Source organism: Sinohyriopsis cumingii, chromosome 16 (assembly GCF_028554795.1).
Source record: "Sinohyriopsis cumingii isolate HCF-2022 chromosome 16, ASM2855479v2, whole genome shotgun sequence".
Lineage (NCBI taxonomy): Eukaryota > Metazoa > Mollusca > Bivalvia > Unionida > Unionidae > Sinohyriopsis > Sinohyriopsis cumingii.
The window spans coordinates 90,557,676-90,576,251 of NC_142976.1; the positions used below are offsets into that span (position 1 = coordinate 90,557,676).

The 18,576-nt window shown below is 41.7% G+C and overlaps 1 protein-coding gene across 1 annotated transcript; it reads right to left on the reverse strand.

The window, feature by feature from the left end:
* Nucleotides 1–16,562: 16,562 nt before the first annotated feature.
* On the reverse strand, nucleotides 16,563–18,335 carry LOC149780982 (uncharacterized). The gene is made up of 2 exons (XM_089936446.1): nucleotides 17,880–18,335; nucleotides 16,563–17,221 (listed from the first exon to the last, which is right to left on the reverse strand). The coding sequence occupies exons 1-2, from the start codon at nucleotides 18,268–18,270 to the stop codon at nucleotides 16,815–16,817; spliced, it is 798 nt and encodes a 265-aa protein (XP_089792572.1). The 5' UTR covers nucleotides 18,271–18,335; the 3' UTR covers nucleotides 16,563–16,814.
* Nucleotides 18,336–18,576: the final 241 nt, after the last annotated feature.

Consider the following 18,576-nt stretch of genomic DNA (forward strand, 5'->3'; position numbering starts at 1 on the left):
GTTCATGTCACCCAACCCTCATCTAAACGAACCTGTGAAAGACGAATATTCGTTTCCTGTGCGTTTGTCGGAATACTGCGACTTTGAAAATCGTCTTCAATCGTTCAAAGGAAAATGGCCTAAGTATCTGGGAGGACCGACCCCCGAAGAATTAGCCAGAGCCGGATTTTTCTACTTGGGCGAAGGAGATAAAGTCAAGTGCTTCAGTTGCGGTGTGTCACTTCACCACTGGGAACCGCAAGATTCGGCCTACGTAGAACATGCTCGATGGTCACCGAATTGTCATTACTTACCCTTAGTGGGACCGAGACATTGAAGTAACTTCTTACCATAATAATCTGTTCATGGATACTTTACAAGAGAACATTTGTGCTTTGCCTGTGGAGTTGAGAGAACGCATTTACCGAGAGCTGGTGAAAATACAAGTGAAACGTAAAGAACAATTGCATCCGTTACGTCACCGGTGTTTGAACCACTGGTACCTGAATGCTATACAAGGACTGATTGAGTTGAAACTGTTCCATTGGACAGATATTGATCAACGACCTCCTGGTTATAAAAAGAATTGGTTTGGTATTGACGATTCTATCTACTACATTGTGAACGTACTCGATCCAATTCCACAGAAAGAGTTAACGAATTACCAACATCTTTTACGCAATGTCAACTTAGTGAAAGAGGAAACTTCTGAACGAATTTTAATGTGTAGATTAGTGATGAAACGATTTAGATTCGACAATGAATTAAAACCATGTCTGTGCAAACAGTACATTTCTTGTGTCAGACAAAAGAGGATTTAGTATGACCTATTCATGGATACTTTGCTAGAGAACATTCGTGCCTTGCCTGTGGAGTTGAGAGAACGCATTTACCGAGAACTGATCAAAATTCAAGTGAAACGCAAACTCAAAGTTATTGAACCGTTTTTAAATTATGCTCTGTTTCAAAGTATAAGAAGACTGATTATGAGTGGATATTACATCAGGCACAAAGGTAAACGAGGCTATTGGCCACCACCCAAGGATTCCAAAAACAGTGTATATACTTATGGATACTTTACAAGAGAACATTTTGGGCTTGCCTGAGGAGCTGAGAGAAAGGATTTACCTAGAGCTGGTCAAAATACAAGTCAAACGTAAAGAACAATTGCATCCGTTACTTCACCAGATCTTTAACCACTGGTACCTGAATGGTATAAGAGGACTGATTCGTCAGAAATTTTTTCAGTGGTCAGACCTTGTTGAACACTTTCAGTTTGTGAATGATGATGAACTAGACGTTCGTAATTTTGGTTACTTCGAGATTCACTTACTGCAACGTATTGAGGAAGACGAGTTAAAGGATTACCAACATTTGTTACATGGAATCTGCTTAGAGAAAGACGAAACATCTAGACAAACTCTGACGTTTCAGTTACAGTATGTAACATTTAAATTCCCTACTGGAGAACGAACATGTCTAGTTAGAAATTACCTTTATTGCTTCCGAAACAAAGAGACTATAAAATCAAGTTGCCATGCCACGGATTATGTCACATATTATTGAACAGATTCCGTGGAAGGAACTCAATCACCATATTCAAACCGTGGATCATTACCATCGATTATTACAAGAACTGTATCCATTCAATTTGGGTCGACAAGTGGTGTGTGTCTTAGTGACTTGTTTTCTGGGATTTCGTTTACCAGCCGATTCTTTGTGGACTCTTTACGATCAGTACTTACCACCTTAATGGCCTTAAATGGTAACGAAAAACTCCTTTTGCTCAAAGCCTTGCGTTTTCATCTGGATACTTCTCGACCTCTACGGGAAAAAAAGATTCGTCAACTTTTAGCTACCCAAGACGTGTATGATGATGTGTGTGTAGCTTGTGACTTACATCCCCATTGGACAGATGTCCGTGCCTGGAAAGAATGGGATTTTGAGGCTTGGACCCAAGAAGTGGCCCAGTATGCACGAGAGTTGTTCAAGGAAAAAAGTTACTTTTCAACCCGTGTTAGTGACGGTGCCAGAAGAACCCGTCACCCAGGACGGGACTGTCGTGGACAGGCCTCAAAGACCCTTTCGGGAGGACACTTGTGTGACCTTACCCCCTACTATAGAACTGGTTAGAACATTACCCAAAACATGTTGTACAGACACTTGTTTTTATTCCACGTTAATGGTTATCATCTGCCTTTTATCCTTGTACTTAAGCCTTTGGTTTTATGTATTTTTGCCTTTCGTATTCATGTTTGAAACATTCAATAAACGTGTTCTGAAAAAAGTATATGAATTCTTGTCTTGTTTGTTTTCGTGTCACAAGTGACATTTCTCACACTATGGCTACCTCTGCTGTCTCTGCTCCCTCTTCCTCTACTGTCAAAGTCATCGACGAACACTTAGATCGTGCCAGTTGGGAGGCTTTGTATCTTCGCCATCCTTTTAACAGGCTCATTGCTGGACCTAGCGGTTCGGGCAAAACCGAATTCGTCAAACGTTTAATCGAACATAAACATCATTTGATCGATCGGCCACCTCAACGGATCGTGTGGTGTTACAAAGAGTGGCAATCGGCGTACAGCCTCTTGCGAGAAAGTCAAGGCGATTCCATCGTGTTTGTGGAAGGCATTCCTAAAGAAGACGACGGCATCGTCTCTCACTCCCGTCAAACCCATTTGGTCATTTTCGACGACATGTTAGGAGAAGACGAAGAAGAAATTAAACTGTGGTTCACGCGCAAAGGGCATCACCGTAATGCCAGTGTCGTTTACATCACCCAAAATTTGTTTCAACAAAGTAAAGCCCATCGCACCATCAGTTTCAATGCGCATTACGTGGTCTTGTTTAAAAGCCCTCGAGATAAATCGCAAGTGCAAGTCTTAGCCAAACAGTTAGGGATGCCTTGGCTGACTCAGGCGTACGACGATGCCACTCAAACACCACACGCCTATTTACTCGTCCGTCGATTTGAAACCTACGACCCCCGAGGATTTGACATTTCGTACCCACTTGTTTCACCACTGGTGCCAAGACGGAGGGCCTGTCCTGTACACGTCTCCGTCCTCGACTTAATTTCACTCCACATAAAAAATCTATAAAAACCTCAGACCCTTTTTCGTCTGTCTCACACAGCTTGAACATGTCGTCCCTTCAGTCGCATCTTCCCGTCAAATTGATTCGTGCCTTGTATGGCATCAGTGGAGAAAAAATCCACAAATACGAGCTCGTGTCTTAGAAGCTAGTCTCAAAGAAGTCTTACGATGGTTCATGGTGACGGCACGTCAAATACTCCAAGGAATCATTCAGATTCCTCATCAAACCAAACGCTTTTTCGATCGAAACAAAGTCGCTTTGGTCCAACAGGCCGATCCCCGCATCGACACTCAAACCAAAAAACAAATCATTTTGAAACCTGGAGGGAGCGGTACTCTAGGAGGGGTCATCATTCGCTCTCTCTTAAGATGGGATCCTAATGCCCCCAAACTTCTCCCCAAGAAAAAAGTCAAACGAAGCCCCAAGAAGAAAAAGAAAAAGACCAGGTCCCCAAGAAGAAGAACTTCTCCAGTGGCGGGACCCTCATCTTATCAGACACCACCCCGGAAAAAGAAAAGAAGCCCCCAGAAAAAGAAACAGAGAAAAAGTCCCCAGAAAAAGAAAAGTCCACAGAAGAAAACTAGTCGCAAGAGAGGCACTTCGGCCAGGACGCAACTTTACACTCGCAAACCACGACCTGCCACGGCGGTGACTGCGTCTCCGGCATCCTCACGTTCATCCACTTCTCCGTTGATGACACCAAGAACTGAAGAGTACTTGGAGACGTTGATCACACCAAGAACTTCTCCGTTGATGACCCCAAAAAGAACTTCCCCAGTGGCAGGACCCTCCAATTTAGCGGCAGTGGCTGCTGCTCACAAAGTACCTTCTCCCAAAATCAAAGTCCAAGAAAGATCGGGCATGTTACAAAGTTTACTGGATTTGTCCAAGCAAGAACTGGCTCGATTTAGTCCGTTACGTACCCCTGCACGACGTGTCATGCCTGTCCTCAAATTAATACGACGTAAAGACAATCAGTGGCGACGCGTTCCAGTATAAAAAAGACGTGTGACCAAGTAGGGTATCAGTGTTTTTTGGTGCTCCTGAAGACTCAAAGATGTCACCCTCCAGAAAACCCCAAGGAAAGAAAAGGAAAGGACTACCACCACGTTTAGTCAACCATGGGGACATGTTATCTGTCCTGTCCAAAGCTTCTCCACCTCTACGAAAAAAACTCATTCAAAATCGGCCTCCAAAGAGGTCATCGATACCGTGTGCGAATGTTGTTTCAACGTTTTTGAAAGGCACGATCCCTTTGTCCAAACACCAGAAACAATGCCTAGGCAAACATCGTCACGTTCTTCGCCAAATGGTTCGAAAGAAAATTCCCATTCGTCAAAAGAAGAAGATGTTGGTCCAACGTGGAGGCATTTTACCCCTCTTTTTAGGCCCCATATTGAAAGGAGTCTTGGGAACCATGTTGGGAGGACTGGTGGGAGCAAGATAAAAAGGCCCTCGGAAGTCCCAAGATCTCAGAATCGACCCCTGACAACCCCATGGAAGGACGAAAACTGGCTTTAGTGCCTTACAAACGATGGATGGAACACCATCGGTGGCAAGAACAACGCACCCTGCATTTACCTCCCAATCCCAATTTGAGCGAGATGTCCCAGTTACAACACGAATTGCAGTCCTTGATGGATCGCCAAGATTTGTCCGAAACAGAAAAATCGCAAAAGTACGGTCAACTCTTGCAACGACTGCAACTCTTTCACCAGAAAGCTTTAGACGAAACAGCTCTACCCACTCTGAAAGATTTTAAGACCTTAAGTAAAGTCCAGCACCATCACCAGTACCAGTACCAGTACCACCACTACCAGTGACCAAGACAGAAAAAGGAGAAGAAGAAGAAGAAGGGTTTCAAACTCCACCAGAAAAAGTACGCAAGTGAACAACACCACCTACCTCCAGAATTGGATGGATTAAAAAGATGATGGCCACCCCTTCTTCATCACAAGAGAAAAAGAAAGTGAAGACAGAAGTGAAGACAGAAGTGAAACAAGAACCGATATCCCCCGCTCAGACATCCTACTCTTCAACACCTATTGCCGGTCGCACACGCAAAGCATTGCAATCCAAGAAAGTACCCCAAGAGAAAAAGAGTAGCATCCTCCAAGAGTGGGTGTCTTATTAACACACAAACACAAAAAAAATGGAAAAAGTCTTAGCCAGCATTTACTACGATCCCTCTCATCCTGCAGGTTACGCAGGAGTTCAAAAATTGTATCGTGCTGCCAAAACTCGACTGAAAAGTCTCCGTTTACCTCAAGTGCAACGATGGTTACAAGAACAAGCTACCTACACTTTACACAAACCCATTCGACGCAAGTTTGCCAGAAGTCGCACCCGAGTGAAAGGCATCGATCATCAATGGCAAGCCGATTTAGCCGATGTCTCTTATTTGGCCAGCTACAATCGTGGCTACAAATATTTGTTTTGTGTCATCGACGTCTTTTCCAAATTTGCCTGGGTCGTACCCTTGACTTCCAAATCCAGCAGCGTGTTAGTGCGAGTCCTGCAACGGGTGTTGAAACAAAGCGGTCGTCACCCTCTTCGATGGCAAACGGACAAAGGCACCGAATTTCTGAACCAAGCTTTCCAAAAAGAATCAAAGAAACGTGACATTCATTATTTTACCACCGAGAATCCCGACACCAAAGCCAGCATCGTGGAACGTTTTCAACGCACTTTGAAAGAACGCATGTGGAAATATTTTACGCATACCACACTCTGAAGTACATCGACATCTTACCGCACCTGGTACAACCAATCTTACCATCGAAGCATCGGACGTCCAACGAGGACTGTCCCCAAGAAAAGTGGAGAGTTAGTCGTAGGAGATTGGGTGCGCATTGGCAAAACCAAACGCACTTTCGACAAAGGTTACTTACCTAACTGGACGACCGAATTGTTTCGCGTCACTGGACGAGTGCATGGCCGTCATCCTGCCGTCTATAAATTGGAAGACATGAACGGAGAAGTGCTCAAAGGAACGTTTTATTTGCCCGAGTTACAACGTGTCACCAAAAAAGAAGACGACGTGTACGACATCGAAAGCATTCTCGAACGCAGAACCCGTAAAGTGGACAAACGACGTGTCAAAGAAGTCAAAGTACGTTGGAAAGGATATCCACCCAGTTTTGATTCTTGGATCGACGCTTCGCAAGTCATCGACTATAAAAAGAAGTGACCATCATGCCCTTTCACACAGACGCAGCTACGTCAACCACTCCTCCTTCACCCAGTTCTTCTGTGCAAGATTTACAAAAACAACCCTTGTGGGTGTGGTGCGGAGAACGTGTGCCTAAAACGCAAATCGTCTTTTTCTGCCATATCTTCGTGGTGTATTGTGTCATCGGGGCAGCCATTGCCAATTTGAGTTTGCAACAAGGAGACAAACAATTTTGGACCATTTTATTGAGCAGTTGCATCGGTTACCTGCTTCCCAATCCCTCCCTGAAATTCTCTTCCAACGGGAACCACGGAAATCTTGTGTCCAGTGCCAGTGCCAGTCACGACTCCAACAACAACCACAACCAGAACCCCATTTTGGGCGGAGACACGCCTCTGACTTCCAGTAACCCCTCGGACAGCCACAGAACTCTGGAATTATGAGTCACCGAAACCAATTTTACTTAACCTTACCCAGTGACAGTTCCATGGAGGTGTTTCCCCACAACACGTTGTGCTGTTACACGGCCAAATTACCTCAGGCCATCCCCTTAGATCACGAAGCTCATTGGGAAGTGGCTTTGGTAGAAATGATTCACCCAACACAAATCAAAAACATCACTGAAACTCAAAACACTTTTGACGTCGAAATTCTGGACCCAGCGGTGCAGGAAAAAATGACGAACAGTCCTCAACATAGATCACATCTTGCGAAGGACCCAATACCCCGTAACAGCAGTGACCCTTCTCCTCCTCTTTACGTTTATCACTTTAAAATTAACTCAGGCCATTATTTTAGTGGTCAACATCTGGTGGAGGCCATCGCTGACAAATTCTATGCAACATTTGACAAAATTCTGACCAAAATAGATAAACGTGTCACCATCGAGTACCACAAACGGTCTCACCGTCTACTCATCAAATTTCAAAATGAGAATAGAAGTATACGTATTAAATTTTGCCCTGGATTGTATGACATTTTGGGTGGAGACTTCAATTTGGTCACGGATAAGCACTCCAAAAAGTTTCACATCGCAGAGATTGACAACAACGAGCATTTTGCAAGGTATTTTCGTTTCCCGGTAGAACTGAACCAGGGACTGAATTTGATCTTTGTTTACTCCGATGTGGTGGAGTACAACGTGGTGGGACACACCTCCGTGCCGTTACTGCGTGTCATTCCTTTCAAAGTAAATTCTGCCACGGCCACTGACGAGGAAGGTGGAAACACTTATCACGTCCACCGCGAATTTGTCCATCCTCACTATTTGCCTGTCAGCAAGTCGTATTTGGACACGGTCAACATTGCTATAAAAGGAGATTTGGGACAAAATATTCCATTCACCAAAGGAAAAGTCACGGTGAAACTCCATTTTCGAAAACGGTTCTCTCACGATTCGTAAGTCATGTATCCAGTGCACGACAGCGAGGACACGGTTTAGGAGATATGTTAAAATCGGCCTTTCGTTCGGTGGCCCCAGTGTTGAAACCGATGGTGACACGCGGATTGCACGCCTTGAAAGATGCGGCACTGACACAAGGCAAAGAATTTCTCCAAAATGTCATCATCGACAAGCAAAACCCCAAAGAAGCCTTCATGAGGGCAGGCAAAAATGTCTTGCTGCAAACGGGTAAAGACCTTTTGGGTCGACGAGACACACCTATAAATGCCCTGCACGCTACCGAGTCAGGCATTCAGCAAGGACAAGGCAGAAAGAGACGACGAAGAAAACACCCTTTCACCAGACTTCACACTTCTAAAGCGAGAAAGGCCAAGAAAAGAAGAACCGTTCGAGACTTAGACGTTTTCGATTATTGAGAAACAGCAACAAAAAAATCTTGCGCCTGTTCCAAGACCGAACTGGACCTGTTTGCCATGCCCCCCACCATGATGACCATGCAAGAATCCCAGTGGGTGGAATTTCACCCCCTCTCCTCATTGGCCGATTCCGCTCCCATCGAGTTTGAAATCAAAGGACAGCCCGAAGATTACATCGATCTGAATAGCAGTTACTTGTACCTGAAAGTCAAAGTTCTAGATAAGACTGGAGGTGGTATAGACGGTGACGAGAAAGTAGCTCCCGTCAACAATTTCATGCATTCCTTGTTCAGCTCAGTGGACTTGTACTTGAATAACAAACTGGTCAGTAGCAGCATGGATACTTACCCTTACCGTGCCTACCTGGAAAATCTCTTGACGTACGGAATAGATGCCAAGAATACTGGTCTCAATGCCTGCGTGCTGTGGGAACCTGACGAAGCGGGCGAATTTGATAAAACAGGTCTTGATGATGACCCCAAATCAAAAGATAGCAATGAGGGATTTGTAGAACGAAGAAACAGAATCAAAGATAGAAAGAGTTTAGAACTGATGGATCGTTTGCATTTGGACATGTGGTTGCAAGAAAAGTATTTGCTGAACGGGGTCAATGTCTGCTTGAGACTGAATCGCAGCAGTGCCGCTTTCCATTTGATGGCTAATAGTGCTGACGTCAATCCCAAAAGCAAAATCGAGGAGGCCAAACTCTACGTACGACGCGTGGAAGTGTTACCTAAAGTGGGAAACGACATCAGTCAGACGTTGAGCAGAACGACTGCCAAGTATCCCATACGACGCGTGGAAGTGAAAACGTTCACCATTCCTGCTGGACAGCATTCCATGATCGAAGATCATCTGTTTCAAGGACAGTTACCCAAACGTTTAATCCTTGGTATGGTCTCGAATTCAGCCTTCAACGGAGCCTTCACTCAAAATCCTCTCAACTTTCGACACTTTTATGTGAAGAAAATCGAAGTCAGTCGCGATGGTAAGACCTTGTGTACCTGACCTTTCGAACCTGTCTTTAGTGACGACGAGACTAAGATGAATTACTTGAGATCGTACTTGTCCTTGTACGAAGCCACCGGTCAGTTAGGAACCAACACCAGTCACGGCATTACGTACGAGGATTATGCAGGAGGCTATGCTTTGTGGGCTTTTGATTTCACTCCAGACCAAGGCACCGACGAGGGACATTTCCACCCTATAAAATCCGGCCAGATTCGTGTGGAACTTCAGTTTGCAAAAGAGCTGCCAGAGACAGTGAACGTCATCCTGTATGCAGAATTCGATAATACGATAGAAATCAACAGTTTGAGAGAAGTCATTCTAGACTATTAGAAGCTAAGGAAGACTGTTATCCCTCTTTACCTAGTGGAGAAACTTTGGAGATGGAATGTGCGGAAACTGTGGAAGGAGAATCCCAAGATAAAGACGAAGACGTTGTCATGATGAAATCGAGATGGCCAGAACAAGAAGCCCATTTAGTCTCCTGTTTTGCCAAACACTTAGTCGAAAAAATGACGGAATTGATCAAGAAAAATTGCTATGGATGTCATAACGATCATCCCAGTCAAATTCAACACGATAAATGCCTAATGTTGAGTCAAGAAGAAAAATTGGACGAGTATCTGGACGATGCTTGGAGTCTCATCTCGGACGAAGACGTGTTGCACCAGTGGTATAAAGACTTGCGTGAACATTCTTGTCCACCATTAACCACTCAAGAGATCCATCGCATCGAAACTCTCCTGAATCAGAGTGAGGAGACGAAACGAAGAAACGGTTATTTGTCAGACATTTTCAAGCAAAATGTCAGGATCGAATTGATGACTTATTATTACCTGTGAAGAAGAAGAAAAAAACACACACAAAACAATGGATACCTGGGAACTTTATTACCTTTTGAACCACAGTTCGTATACGGCTTCTTGGAATCCTGTCGTCTGTGCTAAAGATGAACTCCCTGATCGCAAACCTCAAGACCATCTAGCTTACGTGATCAACACTGACGACAGTCATCTCCCAGGAACCCACTGGGTAGCCGTTTACTTTCCTCAAGAAGGATGTGTGGAATATTTCGATTCGTACGGATTGCCCCCTTTGGAAGACGATATCATTGACTTTATGAGAAGAAATGCTCAGACCACCCGATTCAATAATGTGAAATTACAAGGCACAGATTCCTTGGTGTGTGGACAATATTGTGTGTATTTGCTGCATCATCGCAGCCTGGGCTATTCCTTAGAACATTTAGTGACTCATTTTGATCCTCGTTCTTCTTCAAGAAATGATGTGAAAGTATATTGATGGTTTTGTGACCATTATGCTTATCTTTTGTCTCAAGCTAGGAAATGTAGTGTCCATCAATGGCCTAATGACTTCCAATAGTGGAAATCACAATTTTATTCACAACGTTGTCAGCCCTGTTTAAAGTAGAGTGTAAATTGAAGAAAAATTGTTTGTGATTTGAAAAAACGTTTGATGTTATAGTGTTGGATAATTGTTAAAAAATGTTAGAGTTGTTGTTTAGTGTTAAGTGATTTTTGAATAAAAAATGTTGTGTTTTGAAAAAAAAATGCCTTTGTCTTTTGTTTGGCTATGAGAATGTTTGATTCATGCTCTTTGACTTCTTACTATCCCTCTCATGACACTCATTGAACGTTGCGGCTCGAAAACCGTGGAGGGATGTTTTCCTTCACGTCCGCGCTTTGACTTTAAGAACCGGGTTGTTTCCAGTCTAACCATCCATTGTCGACTCATCCTCCTACGAAGATGTGCTCCAAACTAGCTAAGCTAAACGAAGCCTACGTGAATTTGCATAGGGTCAGACACAGTCTGATACCGAAGCCAGAAGAGATAGAGAATGTGAGAATGCTAAAAGTCACTGAAGACCTGATTGAAGAGCTCTTCAGAGAAGAAGCGAACAGGGAGAAAGAAGAATGGACAGAGAAGTACAGACTTCAGAGACAGCAGCAACAGCAGCAACAGCAACAACAACAGCAGCAGCAGCAACCTGAAGCTGACAGAGGCTTTGTCGATTGTCGTATCGACACCAAAGAGTTCTTCTTCTCTTTCCGAAGAAGCAGACCTATCGCCAGAAAGTCTATCCTCAGAGGACATCGCATTCTTAGAAACAAAAGATTGCCATAGCAAACAAAAAAACAAAACAAAAAAAACAGCCCTTTTCAGGGCTACCCAATACTCTAGAAAAGAAATAACCATCAATTTGCCAATGTGTGTAGGTAGAGTAGTGTGAATATAAACACTAACTCTTTTTTTAATAGTGTGAGTGTATGTGTTTGTGTATAGGATTGTGCGTTTGTAAGTGCTCACGTACGTTGGTGTGGATAGTAGATTAAGATGATGGGTTTTTTTTGGCTGTTTGAGGTGTGGGGAGAGTAGATTTGGGGTTGGATTGTATTGCTTTGCGTATGTGAATAGTCTATTGAAGTGATTAATGAAAAATTTTTTTAGAATAGGAATGGGAAGTATAAAAAAGTGAGTGAGTGTTTCTTTTAGGTCCGCGCGTTGTTTTGGTCATGATCTAGGTAAGATCAATTTTATGTTTTTAGGGGGATTTTTCCATCACGTCCGCGCTTTCACTATAAATTGAAACTCGCTGGACAGTCTAGCTACCCTGTTCATTCGTTGACAAAACAATGAATACCAGAATTGTGAAACTGCTAGAACTCCAGATGCACCTGGAATATGCCAGGCGCATACTAAATGAACTGGCCGCGGAGGCCATTGTAGAAGGAGCAAGAATGAAAGAGGAGGAGGAGGAAAGAAGAAGAAAAGAAGAGGAGGAGAGAAGAAACAAAGAAGAGGAGAGAGGAAATTTCAGAATCCCAGAGACAGAAAATTCGGATTCTGAAGCCACATATCCCGCCTCTGCACTCCCAAGAAGAAAGGTGAAAGGAGACTGGGGAAGAAGATGCGTGTGTGGCGCCAGGCCAGGAAGGTGCCATCATTAGATAGGTGCATCTGGAGTTTAAAAAAAAAACACAAAACCAACAGCCCTTTTCAGGGCTACCCAATACTCTAGAAAAGAAATAACCATCAATTTGCCAATGTGTGTAGGTAGTGTGAATATAAACACTAACTCTTTTTTAATAGTGTGAGTGTATGTGTTTGTGTGTTTGTGTGTTTGTGTTTGTAACAGCTCACGTATGTTTGTGTGAATAGTAGATTATGGGTTTCTTAATTGTTTCTTAGCGTATGTGGAGAGTATAGTTTGGGTTTTATTATATGAAATGAGAAAGTAGGGGGATGTTCTCCTTCACGTCCGCACGTTTTAAGTGATGATCTAGGTAATGTCAATTTTATGTTTTTAGGGGGATGTTTTCCATCACGTCCGCGCTTTCACTATAAGAACCCACCACGTTCGTCGTTTGAACCATTCTACGGAATAACAGATACAAGATGGAAGTGTCGGCGTTGTTTAATGACTTAAGAAATGTTTACTTTTGAATGATGGATGGAGAATATACTATTGAAAGGATAGAAAGAGAATGGAGGTTGAGAAAAAGTCTTGACTATGTCAATGAACTACAATTAGCGAGGAAGATGATAGAGGAAATGATAGAGGAAGAAGTTAAGAGATTGAGAGGATTGATTCAACCAGAGTATGTAAGAGTGGGGACTATAAAAGAGTCTATGGACAAGGTAAAAGGAGTGAGATGTTATTTAGAAGAGCTAGAGAAATGGTCAGAGTGGAAGTTCGTGAAAAGGGGCAGTGAACAACTAAAGAAAGCGGAAGAAAAGATGAAAAAGATAATAGAGGAAGAAGTGCAGAAAATTAAGGACAGGTGGGCAAAAGATAGAAAAGAACAAGAGAATAGAAAGAAAAAAGAAGAATATGAGAGACTGAACAATAACTGGATAAAAATCCAACAGAAGTTCCGAGCCATGGGTCACCCGGACTGGATGCCGGAAACAGAAAAGAAGAAGAAGAAAGGAATGATGGAAAAAAAAAGAGGATGGTGGAAGAAGTTTAGGAGTTAGAAGAAGAAGAAAAAACCCAAAGGCCCTTTTCAGGGCCACCCATATTTCTCGAAAAGAGAATGACTTTCAATTGCCTACCCCCTTTTTTTTTAAAAAAAATTTTTTTTTCAAAAAAAATCCCATGTTCAATTCCCCTTGAGGCTAGAGTTGCCCACGATTTTTTTCCCATGTTAAATTCCCCTTGAGGCTAGGTTTGCCCACGATTTTTCCCATGTTAAATTCCCCTTGAGGCTAGGTTTGCCCACGATTTTTTCCCATGTTAAATTTCCATTGAGGCTAGGTTTGCCCAGGGGTCTCTGTAATGCTAATTTCCATTGAGGCTAGGGTGCCCCACTTCACTACTCATGTGATTCACATACATTTACATTCAGATGAAGTCACACTGAACTTATTGCCAAAAGTAATTTCTTAAATATACTGACTTTATATAAAAACTGTTAGATTTATTGAGTAATGCAATCTGTTTTGTTCATAGTTGCATCCACCCCAGCAACCGCACTACTTTTAGTACCATTATACTCTTGTCATTTGGTTTGCCACAGTTTATTCATTCGAGAACTGTTTTTCTGCTACTGAAAACTATATTGAAATATTAGTATACTGAGTTTTTGTCTCATAGTTTTGTACAGAATAAGATATAAGATATGAGAATGTTTTCTATCTTGGAATATATTGAACCTTATACATATGTGGTTGATATCGCCAGATTTGCGCTAGACTGCGTTTTGCCAGTTTGCCACATCTGATTCGTTGGCCGATTCGGTTTGCCAATTATGATTGGTTTAGTACTGTCACATGGTACAAAATCGAAGGTCATATATTGGAGTGGAAGACAGTACTTGTCAGATAACTGCAGAGCGCGGTCAAATTCAAAACCAGAACTAACACCTGTGAAGTCCAACACCCACTTTTAGATAATGACATATATAAATCGCTAAATAATAATAATAACAAATAATAATGATAGTATAAGACTGACAAAGTAATTATAATACTCTGATTTTTTTGGACATTGATTAGGTGAAAATCCAGTAAAATAAGAAATACTTTGAACATTTGTACGTCCGTGATTTTAACAATATGCAGAGGCAAGAATTTTGGAAATTTTTGAATTACATAGGAAATGTTTGAGTAAGACAATTAATCTTCCAAAATATCGTGCAGTTATCTCTTACCACATTGGTAACCTGGGTTAAACGAATACAAAGCAAATATTCAACTCTCGTATGTTGGGGTCACTCTATGATTTCCAATCATTATTTAATTTATTTAACATTGAAACAAGACTAGTATGTGCTGAGACATTTTATTGAAATGGTCCAGGAACAAAACATCGAAATTTAACGTCAGTATCTAATTGTTACAATACCAGAGTACAAGCAACGAGTGTTTTCTTGCAGGAGTATATGTGTCTTATTCCAATAAATAGTATGTACTGGTGACAGCTTTCTAGTTTCTTAGTTATATTACTTTCATTAAACATTTGTGTTGACTTTACTGCTGAATGGAACTTCTTCAATGAACCCTCCCTAGCAGACAGGAAGTAGAGGTCGCTTACAATATCTAATGAACGACTAGCATGTAGGAAGCAGCCGCCGTTACTGATGATGGCTTCAATAAGCATATGCAATGATCTGTTGCTGTCTCTGTAGGTTCCTAAAAGCTTTTATATGTGGTTGCTAGTTTACCCACCTTCTCGGCACAAATGTGCTCTGCACACTACATCTCAAGGTGGACTTTGTGGGTTTGTATTCCTGGCTATCTCGATCTCGGCACGTCTGCTTGAGGTCATCGCCCTCCAGGACGGGTTTCTATAAAGGAGGAACAAAATTGTGTTCAAATACATCCTGGCTGCCCTTTAAAACTGTAACTGCCACATTCTCTCGCGCTCCAGCCTCAGCATATTGTTTTGCATGATTTTTAACTTTCGAGTGCATCCATTGTTATCTGAAGCCATCGATGAGCACATCATGCTGCTATTCACGGTAATGCCATAAAGCGGCACTATTTGAGACGCTGGTTCAGGTACCTACCAATTCGATACTGGCTGAGGAACATGTGGCAGTACTGGCTGCAGTTCTGGCTGTGGCATACGTTGCTGAAATATCTGCTGAATCATTTCTCTAGCTATTCCACCTCAGCAGCAAGAGCCAAATTTCCTCTTGCACTGATATCCTTTTAGTAAAAGCTGTTTGTAGTTGGAACCTGCAACCGATCAAAAGCAAGCGATCGTGGCTGTGTGGGGTGATCATGCTGACATTTAATATTCTGGGTGGCTGAAATATCAACGACGTCGTTACTTATTGAACGCCTGTGGTATCCTCCAAAACGCTGACATACTCTCTGCGTTGGTGTTGAGAGACCAAACAACTAAGTGACCTTCTCGTGGCTATCCTGGCCAACGGCTTTACTTTCCTCCTGGACGTCTGAGCATTGTGAGGAGTTAAAAATGTCACATTCGTGGCCGTCGCCCAGATAAAAAACGTGTCTTTAATATCAGGCCAGCCTCAGAATGCTTCCAGATCTGTGAGAAAATACCTGCTGCGCTATAGCTGCTCCGGATGTAGGAATCTGCCGCACATCCATCTGGACCGTGGTAGTAACCACATGCCAACAATATTTGGAAAGCTGATTTGTGATACGTCTAGTTGAGGCGCAATTCGGACTACGAACACGTAAGTTCTGGTATTTGGATCAAAAACTGCATCATATGTCTGATTATATAAATAAGAGTACAGTTTCGTAGTATCCAGAATAACAAATTTCTTCCGACTGAGATATGGTAATGATTCATTTGCCGTTTTAGATTTCATCCACACCCCTTTAAAGACCACATTAAATGCTTCAGCGCACTTTCGATGTGATGAATATTACATATACTCTCTGCGCGGATATCATGGATATTTTCAACATAAAAACCCTTACTTCAGCTTTATTCAAGAAAAAATGATCTTACATTTTGATTGCCAAAAGCACTATTGAAGAACTGCTGGAGTACCTGAATTTCTTCCTTCAAGAAACAAGTTCCACAATATTTTAGAGAGCGTTTTAGTAAGTCTGGAAACAGCCTTTTGCTAATTTAGCCGGGGTATCATCGGTCCATGTCGCCAATAGTATTTTCCTTCAAATCTGAAACTTCAATTTTCATTTCATTTGACTGGGTACCCAGCAAATTTTCCCTGGTGTCTTTGAGTGATAGAGCTGAATGAATTAATGGCTGTTCTGTTTATCCGTCTAGGTTCTGTCAATGCTTAAAGAATGATTTGACTACGAGTGTAAAATGAAATGTATGTAAAAGTTGTTTCTTACCGAGTAAAGTGTCAACGAACAAAATTATTGAAAATCAAGATTTGTAATTTAGACTAGTTTCAACATGGAATACACTACTATTAATCTAAATATTGCAGTTCTTTAGACAAACGTCATGTTGTTCGTAAATGATAATATGCTATTGATGAAAAAATATTTCTGTATAGATGTTGGGAAAACTACAAAGTTTATAGATATTTTAGTGGCTGATGCGCTTTAAAACGTGTCTATTCACACGTACAATCCGCAGTGCTGGTATGCGAGAGCGTAACGGCCTATGTAAGCCGCCTATCTAAATAAGTATTTATTTTCTTAAACCGTTGAATGCACAATCAGTGAACCATGAAAACGGGCACAATCAGTGAACCATGAAAACGGGACGAAACAATACATAATATATAGAACTGTACGCAAATTTTAATTTGTGAGATTTTCAGTCACTCAAACGCACGCCTGAAAACGTCACGTGCCGAAACTCTGTAGCGCTGGCTAGTGTGGATTCGCTGTGGTAGTGTGTCGATGTCCATACAGATTGTCCCATCCTCAGTCGTATAATAGCGACATTGCCGCCTTGGTCCTCCTGATTTAAATGCATACTATAGGCAACAGCATCACTGACATTAATATCATCGACCATTAGCTGCACCCACACAGCTTGGGCGTGGATACTGTTGACAAAAAAAGAAATAAGGTACAGACCATCCTGAGGACCAGTGAATATTCCTGTATGAGCGTTGTAGGCATTGCCTTCGTTTGTCAATACACCGTTATATTTTATTACTTGGTTGATTCCAAGGTGATAGACGTAGTCAGTAACATATGTTGAAAATGCAACTGGTTCTGGAAAGAAATGTTTTAAAACATTTTGAATTAGTAACTTATTTAACCGGTGGATTTTCGTATTTCACAAGGTATTTATGAGTATTACAGAGTTCAAAACACAAAATTACTATAAATAATACTATCATACAGGTTAAAGAATTTTAATTCGTACTCAACCGAGTTTCGAACCCGGGTCCCCTGGGTAAACACCACCCATCGCCATGCTTGCACGCACCTGCCTATATTCCATCGCGACAAAGCACGCATCAATTAAAATGATGGTACTGAGTCGGTGTTATATGCACTCGTGGGTAGCAGAAACACTCGCATTTTGACCTAGTAATTAGTTCATATATATGCACACATCATTCCAAATTACTATGAAAGAAATCAATGTATATAAGATTAATTCTAGAGAATTACAAACATACACCAGACATAATGGAAACTGCTCTCCGTGGATTCTACAGGAGAATGAGTGATAACGCTCGGCAGAATTAATATTTAATACAAATAATACTTTCATACAGGTTAGAGAACTTTAAGTCTTACTCAACGGAGAGTAGAACTTTACCTAATTACAGTTTTGAACAGTATTTAAATATTGGTTGTAACAGTTTCTGATTGGGGTACAACGAGTCAAAATGTATCACTTCTGACATATTAGTCTACTCACGGTTTGCGGCTTGTCTGATAAGGAATCCTGCTTTAGACGTTTTGTTGCCATTATTCACAGCTTTTGAATTAAACTCCATATCATTGTCTTGTTTTGGAATTCGAAAATCATCACTGTGATATTTTTCTGCTCTAACTAAATTTAGAAGGACTTTAAGTCGTTTAGTTTCCTCCTTCTGCTTGTACAGGTCATTATTTAGAATACGAATTTTTGCTTGCATTGAAAGTTCTCGATTCTCCATTTCTTTCATTTTTGTCTCCATTTTCTCCATCCTGTCAAGTAACTTGGGGATAACATCATTGTATGAATCGTAACTGGAATGTCCTGCTTTTACCGTAACTATAAAAGCACAGAGAGCGACAATCAGTCGAGTGAAGTTAACTGCAATCATTGTAACGTATGATAAAGGTATTACTTTTGACAAAGGTAACTGCTCTAGTCGTGCCTTCGTTTTGACCTCGGAAACACGAAGAGCACGAAGAGCTTTCTTATCAACGATAATCAAAACTAGTTGTGATGATCATGTGACCTTTGAAATCAGTGTCAAAGCTACACGGCGTATATCACGCCAAACCCTAAATATATCAACCAAATGAGCGGTGTTTGTTGGTTGCGTTTAGAAACTAGCAAGTTAAAAAGGTGTGGTACAGTGATAAGTATGGTACTAAAACATCACAAGTGATGAACTTGAAGTAAA